Source organism: Muscardinus avellanarius (genome assembly GCF_963383645.1).
Source record: "Muscardinus avellanarius genome assembly, chromosome: 1".
Lineage (NCBI taxonomy): Eukaryota > Metazoa > Chordata > Mammalia > Rodentia > Gliridae > Muscardinus > Muscardinus avellanarius.
This window is the reverse complement of record NC_137786.1, coordinates 175,914,940-175,929,041: the sequence shown is the minus strand read 5'-3', so window position 1 is coordinate 175,929,041 and position 14,102 is coordinate 175,914,940. Positions and strand designations below refer to the sequence as shown.

At 36.3% G+C, this 14,102-nt stretch overlaps 1 protein-coding gene across 1 annotated transcript in view; it reads right to left on the bottom strand.

The window, feature by feature from the left end:
* The window catches only part of PPME1 (protein phosphatase methylesterase 1), a gene marked incomplete at its 5' end in the record, with an annotated part of 46,828 nt that overhangs the window by 21,718 nt on the left and 11,008 nt on the right, over nucleotides 1-14,102 (bottom strand). The window contains 2 exons of the mRNA XM_080692832.1: nucleotides 4,787-4,877; nucleotides 5,527-5,634. Coding sequence (XP_080548958.1) covers nucleotides 4,787-4,877; nucleotides 5,527-5,634 — 199 coding nt within the window. The remainder of the gene's footprint in view (nucleotides 1-4,786; nucleotides 4,878-5,526; nucleotides 5,635-14,102) is intronic.

The following is a 14,102-nucleotide window of genomic DNA, read 5'->3' as shown; positions in this document are numbered from 1 at the left end:
AAAACTGTTGAATTCAATTGTGTTCTCAAACCTGTGTTCTCCCATCTCAGCCCCCCAAGCACTTGGATTGCAGGCATGTGCCACCACACCCAGCTAAATGCTCTCCTTTTTCAGAGAAATTAACACTATATTAAATATTTATAATTAAGTAATATAATAGCCTTCTAACCAGTCTGTCTCCTGCCCAGTCATCTATGTTATTATCTTGATTTAAAAAAATTTTTTTAGAGTTATATGCATTTTATTTCTCACCATATCCCCAGCACATGTCACATAGTAGAAACCCAGTAGTATTTATTTATTGGTGCACTATAGTTTCACATCAAATGTGGACCATGTTGACAATGGCATATATTCACACAGTACTTGGTGCCTCCCCCTACCCCGCTTCCCTATTTCCTTCCCTCCTGATACTGAGTGTCCAGGTTAACAATGTTATATTTATATTCACAAAATGTGAATTTTGTTATATTCACAAAATGCTCAACTCCCCAGTTTTAGTTTTTCCACTAATGAACCTCAGCTTTCTTCTTCTTCGACCTCAGCTTTCTTCCTTCCTGTGCTAGTTCCATTTTGTCTACTGTGAATTGTATTGCTATGAGCATAGGTGTGCATGTATCTCTAAAGTATGCTGCCTTCAACTCTTTGCAAGTTACCACTGAGTAGTGGTAAGCTGGATCATATGCTCGCTCCATTTTTAGTTTTTTCAGGAGCTTCCATATGATTTCTATAGCAGCTATGCTAATTTATGTTCCCACCAACAGTGTGTAAGGGTTCCCTTCCCCCTACATCTTTAACAGCATTTATTATTTGTATTCTTGATGACTGTCATTGTGACTGGAGTGAGATGGAATCTCAGTGTAGTTTTGACTTGCATTTCCCTGATTGCTAAAGATGTTGAATATTTTTTTCATATAATCCTTAGCCGTTTGCACTTCTTCTTTTGAGAAGTGTATGCTTAGTTCATCTGTCCATTTATTGAATGGGTTGTTATTTTTTATTTTAGTGTTTAGTTTTTTGAGTTCTTTATATATTCTAGATATTAATCTTCTAAAGATTTTCTCCCATGCTGTAGGCTCTCTCTTCACTTTGTTTCCTTTGCTGTGTAGAATCTTTTTAGTTTGATGCTATCCATTTATTGATGGTATTATTTCCTGAGCATTAGGAGTCCTATTGAGGAAGTCACTGCCTGTGCCTATATCTTGGATATTTTGGAGTGTTTTCCTTTTATGAAGCTGTTCAATAGCTTTTCATTGCCCAAAAGTGGTAATTATAATTAGGTAGGTGTGTATCAAAATGCTCAACTCCCCAGAACTTTAAAATATGATATGTTTTAAGCAAAACATGCTTTCTCTACCCTTTCCCTAATTTGATATGCCTAAAATATGTTTAATGAGGATGTAGGTGGGAATATTGTTAGAAAATAGCTCCACTATTATCCTGAACTAAAGGGTAACTAAAAGTACAATTCCCTAGCTAGGTATACAATACCCTCCTATAATTTTGCCCTGGTGCTCTCTCTAGTCATGTGTTCCCCACCCACAAAATTTATATTCAAACTACAACCAAGCTATTTATCATTTCCCTAAAACACTCCACTGTTGAATTCCTCTCCTTGGAATGCCTTCTTTATCAAGCCAACTTTTATTTCATCTTCTTTCTATTCAGTCTAAAACCCAATTTAGGTATCCTCTCTTTTGTAAAAGTTTTCTTGCAGTCCCCTCATCCAGAATCTCATATTATGGATGATATATTCTCAAACTCATTTAATCACAAAATATCTTTTTTGCTAATTCCTCATGAAACTAGTAATCTGTAGAATATACTTTGATGAAAATACTAGAGCTACCCTCTACAATAAAAAAACATATAAAACATTATCAGCAGCTATTTATCAATCACCTCCTATATGCCAGGTACTTCCTATGTTATTTCATTTTCATATCTATGGAACTAAGAATATATTTAATATTAATGCATGTCAACAAAGAGATAAAAATATTTATGTAAGGTTTTATAATAACTTACAAAAAGTTCATATTCAACATTTAACATAATCTTAAAGAAACCTTGAAATGTATGAAGATTATATTTAGAGAGTTCAGGTATAGACTTGAATAGCCATATTATTAGTATTGGTTCCTCTCTTAGTGTCAAAGCAATAGCTTTTTAATGGAATATCTGTTCTATCTTTACTAGACCCTGCCTCTCTAAGGACTCTGAATGTTCAAATGGTAACATTAGCTCTGTTTTACATTAAAGTCCTAAGGAGCTGGGCGTGGTGGCACATGCTTGTAATACCCGCACTTGGGAGGTGGAGACAGGAGAATCGTGCAAGTTTGAAGCCAGTCTTGCTGGCTTAAGAGACCCTGTTTCCAAATAAAACATAAAATAGGTCTGGGAGTGTAGGGTTCCATCCCCTGTACCACCACCAAAAAAAAAAAAAAAAAGTCCTAAGGAGTTGCCCTGAAGTTCAAAAAATATAGTGAAGCTACCTCTGGCCTACATATGCAATTCTCATCAAAATATTACAAAAGATTATAACCCAGTAGGTACGAGACTTAGAATGAGCCTTTTCCTATTCACATACCACTTTCTGCCAAATTTCTTATGAGGCTGAGCCTGGTGTCACTAACCCTAGCAAGTTTCAAGGCAGTCATATGAATGTGGCATCTCTCCCCATCTCCTTCCTTCCATGCCTCCAGTAACAGTGTTATCTGCCCAGTGTCAGTGTTATTAGCTTACAACAGAGCCATCAAAGTTATGGCACATGAGCCATTTCTGGTGGCTCTACCTGAGTTCAGGGCAACCACAATACATTTACCATTACAGTTGCTACATTAGAAACCACCACATATTCCTGTTACTAATTCATGCACAAAACATTTCTTTGCACATATGATACATGCCAGCTACAAATAAGCCAAGGTCTTTGCTTCCAAAAACTTGAGGTATCTCCTATAAAATACACACTGTATTTCAAAGACAGTATTAAAAAAGAACATAAAATGTTGCTACTGTTTAGAGTTTGAGTGTCCCACAAAGCTTCCTGTGTTGAAATTCAATCCCCATAATTCTTGTATTATGGATGCTCAATCTGTGTATGTAATATAGTACATATATCTGTGAAAACTTAATCTGACTATGGTACTTGGAAAATGATTAGGATTAGAGAGAAATTACTAGTGTGGAGCACCCATGATTGAATCCTGATGGCTTTATAAGAAGGAGACCAGACACACACACAGACACACACACAAACACACACACACACTCCCTCTCTCATGACATGTGATACAGCAGTGTGCTACCTCAGGATTCTGCCATCAAGAAGGCCAAAAGCAGATGTGGTCCCTCTTCCTTGCATCTCCAAAACGGTAAGTCAAAATAAATTTTCTTTATAACTCACCTTACCTGTGGTATTGTGTTACTGGCAACAAAATAACAAACTAATATATGTCAATAACTATTTTTATATTGGTTATCTGTTGAAATTTTGGGATCCAATGGGTTAAATAAAATATATATTACTAAAATTAATTTCACCTGTTCTTTTTACCTATTGTATCTACCAGAAAAATTTAAAATTGCACATGTGTCTTCTATTGGTCTAGAGATGCGAGAAAGCCTGGCACTTATAGGCAAAATCATAGCTTATCCTATAGTAATAGAAAGAAACAGCAAACAAGATGAAAGCTGAATAATTTATAAATGCCTGTGTCAAGAAGTATTACAGGCATTTGGGAAACAAAGGAGTAAGACATAGTTCCCTGTTCTCAGGATTTTACAGTTTAATAGAAGATAGAAGGTCCTTTTATACTTAATCCCAATAATCCTCCTGCCAGGAACAAAGTGATATGTTCAGGGCCTTCCTCAATTCCACAGCCATCTGGCTCCAGGTATCTAGTGCTGCATTCCTAAGTGGTCCCAATTTCTGTCCTTCAGATCGCCTCATAGTAAACAGAGGAAGTATGTGTATCTGTTTGTTATACACATAAGATATAACACCATTGTAGGCAAAGGCACTGCTAATATCTTCCTGGGAAATATCTCTCCTTGCACAGGAGCAACCCCACTCCAGAGTCATGGATATTCACAATGACCTCCATCAACCAACTTCCCAGTAACTCACAAATGCCATCATGGCCCGGCATGGTGGCGCACACTTGTAATCCCAGCATTCGGGAGGCTGAGACCAGAGGATAGCGGTTCACGGACAGCCTCAGCTACTTAGTGAGGCCCTTTGCAACTCAGTGAGACCCGATTTCAAAATAAAGAATAAGAAATAGGGCTAGAGGTGCTTCTCGGAGGTAGAATGCCTCTGGGTTCCATCTCCAGTACCGCAAAAACAACAACAAAACAAACACACAAACAAACAAATGCCATCATAATATAATGAATCACTTTAAAAAAGAAAATTTCCAAATATTTGTGAGACATCTCTATGTGCGAAATAACCACATAGACTCTATTTAAGAAATAAAGTGACATTTTCTAGAGTATCTGAATAAAATGTCTACTTATTAATTATTTTGATATAGGCTCCACTTTCAACAAAGCACAAATTCCTTTCCCTTCATCCCGGTGCACATATATCCAGAAGTTTACCAACTATCTGAAGGTGATCTTGAGCCTACTATGATAAATACTTGGAATTTAAGCCATCCCTAACCTTCTTACATCAAGCAATAAGAATGAGCACACAAAAATTTAGGCTAGTCAAAATTACCCAGAAGTAAACAATGATTGCAACAACATGAACTTCTATCATCAATAACTTACTTACTGTGAACACAGCCCAGGAAAGGGCAGAATGGCCTCCTCCGTGCAGAAGGAGCAGAACTGGACCCTCTGAACCACTCTTGTAAACTCGAAAAGTGTATGAATAGTTAAAGATAACACCATTAAGTTTTTTCGCACTAAATTTTTTGATTAGTCATAATATTTAAAAAAAAATCTAGACAGCACCAAGCTATATGAAAAATTGCAGACTTTTAAACTTAAATGTAACTCAAATAGCCAGGGATGGTGGCCACACTTGTAATCCCCGCACTTGGGAGGTGGAGACAGGAGGATCGCACAGGTTCAAAGCCAGCTATGCTGGCTCAAGAGCCCCTGTTTCCAAATTAAAAAAATAGGTCTGAGAGTGTAGCCTGGAGGTAGAAGGGCTTCCAGGAATCCCAGTACCACCAAAAAAAAAAAAAAAGTAACTCAAAGAGATGTTTGAGATATCAACTCCTTTGCACCAATTAGAACATAAGTCCCTGGTTTCTAGAAACTCTTGAAATTGTCTCCTAGACCTCCAAGAGATATAACAGCTTCAGAAAATTAATTTTTAATCTTCTCTCCATGAATTAAAAATTATAGCCAAAAAGATACTGGCATGGACTTACAGGTAATATTCCATGCAATACAAAGAACAGGTGAAAAATAAAATGAAATAAACAGCAGGAACAGAGAACATTTTAGAAATTATACAAGTCTTCTAACAAGATAACATCACAAGCTTACTAATCAATACACTACATTGCAGAGGATATATCTTTGCCAGTTTCATTCTCTACTTCCACATCCTCCATGGACTCAAAGTACTGATTCCAAGACACAGGGGAAAAGTCCCGCTTTCTTCCAGGGCTAAGGAGAAAAAGAGAAAGTAAGAAAGAGAGGTATTTCAAGTAAAAAATAGTTATGCATGAGAAGATAAAAATCCTGACCAACAAATATTAAACATAAATCTTAAATGAAAATAGTAAAAAGTACTTTAAAGAAATGAGGAGTTCATCACAAAGTTTCACATTAAAAATGTACTTAAAGCTGGGCGTGGTGGTACACACTTGTAATCCTAGCATTTTGGAGGCTGAGACAGGACGATCACAGTTCGTGGCCAGCCTCAACTACTTAGTGAGGCCCTTTGCAACCCAGCGAGACCCTGTTTCAAAATAAAGAATAAAAAATAGGTCTGGGAGTGTAGCTCGGAGGTAGAATTCCCCTAGGTTCCATCCCCAGAACCACACACACACACAAAAAAAAATTTTTTTAAATACTTAAATAAATTCAAATATGGATTTAAGATTAAAAATTAAGGACTATATAAACCAACTCATTAGTATATATTTAATCACAAATAAATTCTGTGCATATACACACAATAAAATCTGTTAGCTCTCTCTCAATCTTGGCCATAGACTTAGTCCTTTCATAAGGTCATTCCTACTAAGATCACTTTTGGTCACTGTTACTTCTTCACATCTTTAGTCTCTCCCACCCTATTTCATGCTTCTTTATCATTTCCAAACCAGCCAATAGGCAACCTTCACAGAAAGCCAAATGGCAATATCAGTATCTGAATTTCTAGAAATTTAAGTGAAGATCTGTACATACAGAAGTAAAATGATTTACATAGCCAGTGCAGTACTGTTTGTAAAAAAAAAAGAAAAGTTAGAAACAACCTAACTATCCAATGGCAGGGGACTGCATGAATTATAATACATAAATAATATTCAGTTATAAAAAGGAACAAATTATATACTTATGAAACTCTTTACAAATGACTCTATATTAAAACCAAGATACACTGTTAAGTAAAAAGACAAATACAATGTGCATACTTGTAAACTAGGATATGTGTGTGTGTGTGTGTGTGTGTGTATACACACATACATAAATACAATTTTATGTGTGTGTAGATGTAACTTTTTTTTTTTTTTTTTTTTTTTTGCGGTACTAGGGATGGAACCCAGGGGCATTCTACCTCTGAGCTACACCCCGGCCCTATTTTTTAGTCTTTTTATTTTATTTATTTATTTATTTATTTATTTATTTATTTATTTATTTATTTAGGTGGTACTGGGGTTCCTGGAAGCCCTTCTACCTCTGAGCTACACTCCCAGACCTATTTTTTATACTTTTTTATTTGGAAACAGGGTCTCTTGAGCCAACACAGCTGGCTTCGAACCTACGCGATCCTCCTGTCTCCACCTCCCAAGCACAGGGATTACAAGCCTGCGCCACCATGTCTGGCTTAGTCTTTTTATTTTTGAAACAGGGGCTGAGTTGCGAAGGGCCTTGCTAAGTAGCTGAGGCTGTCCACAAACCATGATCCTCTGGTCTCCACCTTCCAAATGCTGGGATAACAAGCATGCCCCACCACGCCTGGCTTAGATGTAATTTTTATATGTTTAGAATATCTATGGAAGGATAGTAATATAATATTGATCACATCTTGGGAGGAAAGTATGACAGGGAAATGAGGAAAAAAAAATTCAGTGTATATTCCTTTCTAACTTCTGTTTTTTGACTGTGATTACAAAAAAATGCAAATTTTAGCCAGGTACAGTGGCATAGGCCTGTAATCTCAGTACTTGGAAGACTAAAACAGGAAGACTGCAGGTTTGAGGCAGTCTTAGCAACTTAGTGAGACCCTCAGTAACTTAAGACCCTTTTTCAAAATAAAAATAATAAAAAGGGCTGGGAGTGTGGCTCAGAGGTAGAATGCCCCTAGATTCAATGCCAAGTACCATAAAATAAAGTGAAAAGCAGAATTAACCAATAAATATCTATTTTCAAAGTATCTTCATCCTTAGGAGAGAAATTCTGAGCCTTCCCCATTTCCATACCTAATCTTCTTCCTCACAATGGAGAAAATTCAGAGTTCTATAGTAATATATTGCTCCTGCCAGACATCTTCCTATATATACTATGAGGCTTAATGGAGTATATAAAATATATGACAAAATTCCTTTAAAAACTTTATACAAAAGCATTCTTGGTTGACAATAATACTGGAAAGAATTACAGTGGAGTAACTGGGTAGTTAGGGGTGTTATCTCCAACAGAGATACATTTTCTATATTGATATCTAGTCTGTTCCAGGCATTGAACCAGGTCAGTGGTTTTCAATCTCTGTAACAATGGAAATCACCTGGGAAACTTTAAAAAATACGGGTGCTTAGGTCTCACTTCTAGAAATTAACTTACGTGGTCGAGGGTATGGTCTGAGCACTGAGAACTTTTGAAGTTCTTCAAGTTGAGAGACATAAGAATATACAGATAGAATACATGATTTGGGATGACAAAGGAGTTCCAATTCCTTATAGCTCCTACCATGACTGTACAACTCCTTACAAGTTCCTAACACTTAAAACACAGACTTGGGTGTTGTTAGAATCAAAGTAGCCCTCTCATCACTTAGTTGCTCTCAAATTAGTTTATTTTACTATTTATCATAAAATCAGTAGTTTTCTAAGACTATTTTATTTCTATATTTCTTGTTATTCTCCATCTAACTTGGCATTAATGTGAGATCCATGAGAGCAAGAACATTCCCCATTTTTTTTTTACCAATGCATTCCTAGAACCTGATACATTAATGATAATATCTGTTTACAGTATGAAGTGAGTCAATGTGCATAAAGAACTTAGCTTGATGCCTCGATATTTATTATTACTATTATTAAGTGGCTTTGAGTCTAATAAATACAATCCCCTTCACTTAAATCTAATAAGGTTTCCAGGACAAGAAAATTGGACCCTAAAAAAAACGATACTAATTAAGACTGTTTACAGGTATATTTATAGTAAACACATAAAGCAACTGAATGGATTTCAGAGTCCAGATATAAACCTTAACATCTATTACAGTCAACTGATTTTCAAAAAGAGGGCCAAGACAATTCAATGGGGAAAGGATAGTTTTTCCAAAAAATGATGTGATATTGGAACAAATAAACATCCACATGCAAAGGTATGTAGTTGGCCAGGTGTGGTGGTATATGCCTGTACTTGGAAGGCTGAGACAGAAAGATCACAGGTTCAAGGCAAGCCTCAGCAACTTAACAAGACCCTCAGAAATTTAGCAGGACCCTGTTCATAAGAAAAAAAAAAAAAAGGCTTGAGCGTGTATCTTGGAGGCAGAATGCCTCTCTGGGTTCAACCCCCAGTACCAAACAAACAAATTTGGGGGGTATGAAATGGAATCCTTTTCTCACATAATACACATAATGAGAGTGGATCATAAACCTAAACATAAGAGCTAAAACTATAAAACCCTGAAAAGGAAACACAGAATAAAACTTCATGATGGTAGGCTAGGTAACAATTTCTTAGATACAACGCCAAAAACAGATGTGACAAAAGAAAAGGCTTAGGACTTGGACTACCAAAACTAAAAACTTTGGGTTAAAATTACTGTAGTTTAGTTTTATGAATAATAGTATGGGTTCTGAAGACATATTATCTTAGTTTAAGTTCCTAGTTCAATAATTACAAGTTTGTGACCTTTGTTAACCTCAATTTCTTCAACTCTAATCTTTGAGAAGTGACTACAAGTAAACATTCTAGGACCCAGAAACACTATAGATAGATAAAGATAATGAAAGATGGAAAACCATGAAAGAAATTAAGAAACAAGAAGGGGAGAATAAGACTTACACATGTCAAATTGGAGTTCCAAGCCAGGCATGGTGGCTCATGCTTGTAATCCCAGTACTTGGGAGGCTAGAAAAGGAGGATGGTAGGTTCAAAGCCAGCCTTGGCAACTTAGCAAGCCCTCCACAACTTAGTGAGACCCTGTTTCCAAATGAGAAATAAAAGCAGATTAAAGCCGGGCGTGGTGGCGCACGCTTATAATCCCTGCACTTGGGAGGCGCAGGTTCGAAGCCAGTCTCACTGGCTTAAGAGACCCTGTTTCCAAATAAAAATATAAAAAAGGTCTGGGAGTGTAGCCCAGAGGTAGAAGGGTTCCATCCCCAGTACCACCAAAAAAAAAAAAAAAAAAAAAAAAAAACCAGATTGAAAGGTATAACCTGGAGGTAGAATACCTCTGGGTTCAATCCCTAGTACCAACAAAACAAAACAAAACAAAACAACAACAACAAATAAAAATAAAAATAAATTGAAGTTCCAAAAGGAATTAAGAGAATGGAATAAAAGTAATATTTGAAGAAATAACAGCTGAAATTTTCAGAACTGATGAAATAACAAACTACAGATTCATGAAGCTCAATGTATTATAAGATTTTAATAATAAAACTGCAGAAACTTAAAAGACAAAGCAAACCCGAACCCTCCAACTACCAAAGAATCAACGTATAAGTTTGTTCACTTCAGCACTATTTCAAATAGAAAAGGATGGTAAGATCCCAATAGCCACCAACAAGAGACTGGTTGAATACACTGTACTATATCCACACAAAATACTATGTAGCTGAGTGCAAGGATAAAACAAAAACTAATAAAAATGGTTACGTGTAGGGCTTTGAAAGGGAAAATGGCAGAAGCTAGACATTTTTGAATATACATATTATATAGGTCCAACTTTGGAGTTACTTAAATAATATTTGAGCCAGACATGGTAGCACATGCTTGTAAATGTGTGTGAACCATGAGACAGGGCAATTGCAGGACCACAGCCAGCATCAACAACTTGGTGAGGTCTTCCTCAATGTAGTAAGGCCATTGCAAAATAAAAAATAAAACAGGGCTAGGGGTGTAGCTCAGGGGTTCAATCCCCAGTGTTACAAAAATAAATAAAATAAAAATAATAAATAAATAATTTGTTTTAGCAGTAGTAGTGGCCACATGTCTATAATCGCAGTACTTGGGATGCTGAGACAGGAGGATCACAGGTTCAAGGCCAGTGCATAGTAACTTAGTGAGATTCTGTTTCAAAATAAAAAAGAAAACAGGGTTGGGATGTAGCTCTATGGTAGAATGTCCCTGAGTTCAGTCCCTGGTACTACAAAAATAATGAGCTAACTAATGTTTGTTTTATGTATGTGTTAAGCATTTTATAAAGATCAATCGCCACTGCTAACAAAAAAGGGAACAAGTTAACAGTATATTAGAAATTATTCTGAATGACTTTAAAACACAATTATTTGTTCATTTCTGGTCAGATATGCTTTAAGGAAAAAGAACTGAAGAGACATTTTAAACAGCATTTATTAATTATATTGCTTTTTTTTTTTTTTTTTTTTTTTTTTGTGGTACTGGGGTTCCTGGAAACCCTTCTACCTCCAGGTTACCCTCCCAGACCTATTTTTTTATATTTTTATTTGGAAACAGGGTCTCTTAAGCCAGCGTGGCTGGCTTTGAACCTGCGTGACCTTTCTGTCTCATCCACCTCCTAAGCGCGGGGATTACAAGTGTGTGCCACCACGCCCAGCCATAAAACAGTTTTTAAATTTTGTTTTATATGTATATATATTTTTTCAGTTGTCCCAACATCAGAGATATGTTTTCAACATTTTATTTACTTAACTGGAGATGTATATATATATATACACATATATATTTTATTTACTTAACTGGAGATGTGTATACATACATATATATGTATATATACACACATATATACACACATATATACATATATATACACACATATATATACATATATACATATATATATACACACACACATCTCCAGTATATGTATATACATACACACACACACACACACACACACACACACACACACACACGTATCCAGTTATCTCTATTTGGGATATTATAAATAACGTATGTATAATGGGATATTATATATAATATATATTATTTGGGTAAAGCAAGTAGATAGTTGGGTTAATGTCATTAGTGAGGCATTGGGAGTAGCTACTTAAACTGCTCTAGGAAAACAGTTTTCTGGAGAGGGAAAAGAGCTGTGTTGAAGAGATAAACTTTGGAACTTGGTCCTTGAATACCTTGTGCCAGGTTGAGAGATATTTAGGTATAGGAGAATGCAGAGAGAATTAAATAGGCATTGGGTTTTTAAGTATATTTGTAGTATCAGTCAGGATTCGGGAGATTATTAACTATCCTCAATATTAGGTTTTCCCCATTCTTCAAATCATCAAATCTGGCAATGAACACTCAGAATCCTTAGGAAGAAATAAAATAGGATTTACTCCTGCTGTAGGGAGAGCTTAAGCACCAGAGAGAAAGAAAAAAGTCAAGGTTTACCAATGTAACCATAATGATAAAAGGGAGCTGGAGCATAAAGAAAGAAGGGAGAATTTGATGTCATTCCCAGGGAAAGAACATAAGAGCCCTCTTTAAAGAGTTCCAACTTACTAGGTACTGATTTACCACATGCTTGAAAATCCCAGTTCCTATCCTATGACTATTCTGTTGGCCCGTAGTAAGAATTTTAAATCATCTTATAATTGGACATCACAAATCCAAAAGTAGAAATAAAAGCATTTCACAGAATGTTCTGTGTTAGGACATTTAGAGCCAGGATATTTATATGACATTATTTTAACCAAATAAACAAAACCTTACCTCACTTAAAATCATTTCACATAAGATACTTAGTCAATGAGAAATTCCAATCTGCTGAGTCAGACCACACAAAAATATACTTTCCTTAAAATACATGGATAGCTGGGCATGGTGGCTCATGCTTGTAATCCCCGCACTTGGGAGGCTGAGACAGGAGGATCACACGAGTTCAAAGCCAGCCTCAGCTACTTAGTGAGGCTCTCAGCAGCTTAGTGAGACCCTGTTTCCAAATAAAATATAAAAAAATAGGTCTGGGAGTATAGCCCGGAGGTAGAAAGCCTCTGGGTTCCACCCCCAGTACCACCAAAAAAAAAAAAAAAAAAAAAAAAAAAGGATAAAGATAGATGGCCGTGGTACGGGAAGAGCTATACTCTTACACCTTTAATAATAAAAATTCTTTGTCTAAGAAAACAATGGCTAAATTTTATTTCCCCTACTCACCCAACATAAGAATAACATAGTTCTTACTTACTTTTTCTAGAAAGCTAAAAGAATAGATAAAAAGATATATCCTTTTTAACAAACTAAGATTCCCTTCCTGGCTTTACTACCTAAGAATTGGTGCAAGCTTGACTTTATCTTCTTAAAGTGTGGATAACAGCTGGGTGTGGTGGTGCATGTTAATAATCCAGGCATATGGGAGGCTGAAACAGAAGGATTGTGGACAACCTCAGCTACATAGTGAGGCCCTTTGCAACTAACTCAGTGAGACCCTGTTTCAAAAAAAAAAAAAAAATAAAAGAACAAAAAATAGGGCTGAGGTTGTAGCTCGGAGGTAGAAAGCCCTTGGGTTCCATCCGCAGTACCACAGGGGGGAAAAAAGCCAAATTTTAATGAAGACAGGAAGGGGAATCTAGTTTGTTATATATGACAACTTTTCTAAAATGATGTGGGCTTTAACAAAAACAGCCACTGAGATACCATTAATGAAAACTAGAGAGCAGAAAGACAAGGCTTTTGGATGTTTTACTAGGGTTAATCATTGCTCATCCTTATAATCAGCATGTGTGGCCTTCCTTACACAGCAATCAGAAACTATGTAAGCTAGCCAGGCGTGGTGGTGCACGCTTCGAATCCCCGAGCTTGGGAGGCCGAGACAGGAGGATCATGCAGGTTCGAAGCCAGCTGCTTGCTCTGACTTAAGAGACCCTGTTTCCAAATAAAAATATAAAAATAGGTCTGGGAGTGTAGCCCAGAGGTAGAAGGGCTTCCAGGAACCCCAGTACCACCAAAAAGAAACTATGTAAGCTATTTTTCCACCACAACTAGAAGGAGGCAAATAGGTTTGGGCTCAGAGTTTAAGAACCAACAAGACTAACCACCATACAATTCCATCCTCAGACTCATCTGCACACCATGATGAGCCATAATAATAAAGGCATATTTCAAAGGCAGAGAAGAGTATCTTTAACATAATTATGTTAGAGACATCATCTAGTCACAACTTGCTTATACTGTTTAAGCAGCTAGTTTAATTCCCATTCAATTAAAGATTTGCATATGCCCTAAATGGCAGGCCCACATATACTTCTTGGACACTAGAAAAACAAGCACAGTAGAAGTTTCTACTGATTAAAACTTGTCCTTGAAAATAAATAAATATATTTTAAAAACTTTGTCCCCGCCCTCAAAGAGTTTCTGGGAGGGAGGGGAAAAATAAATAGCATATATTATAGCTGCATAAGCAAGGGCACATATGAGGATAAAATCAAGTCAGGGAAGGATTCACAAAGATGATATCCAGGACACAGATTTTGTTAAATGAAATGCTCTTAAGACTCAAAATGCTATTTTTTTTTTTTTAAAGCAAGCTTGGAATG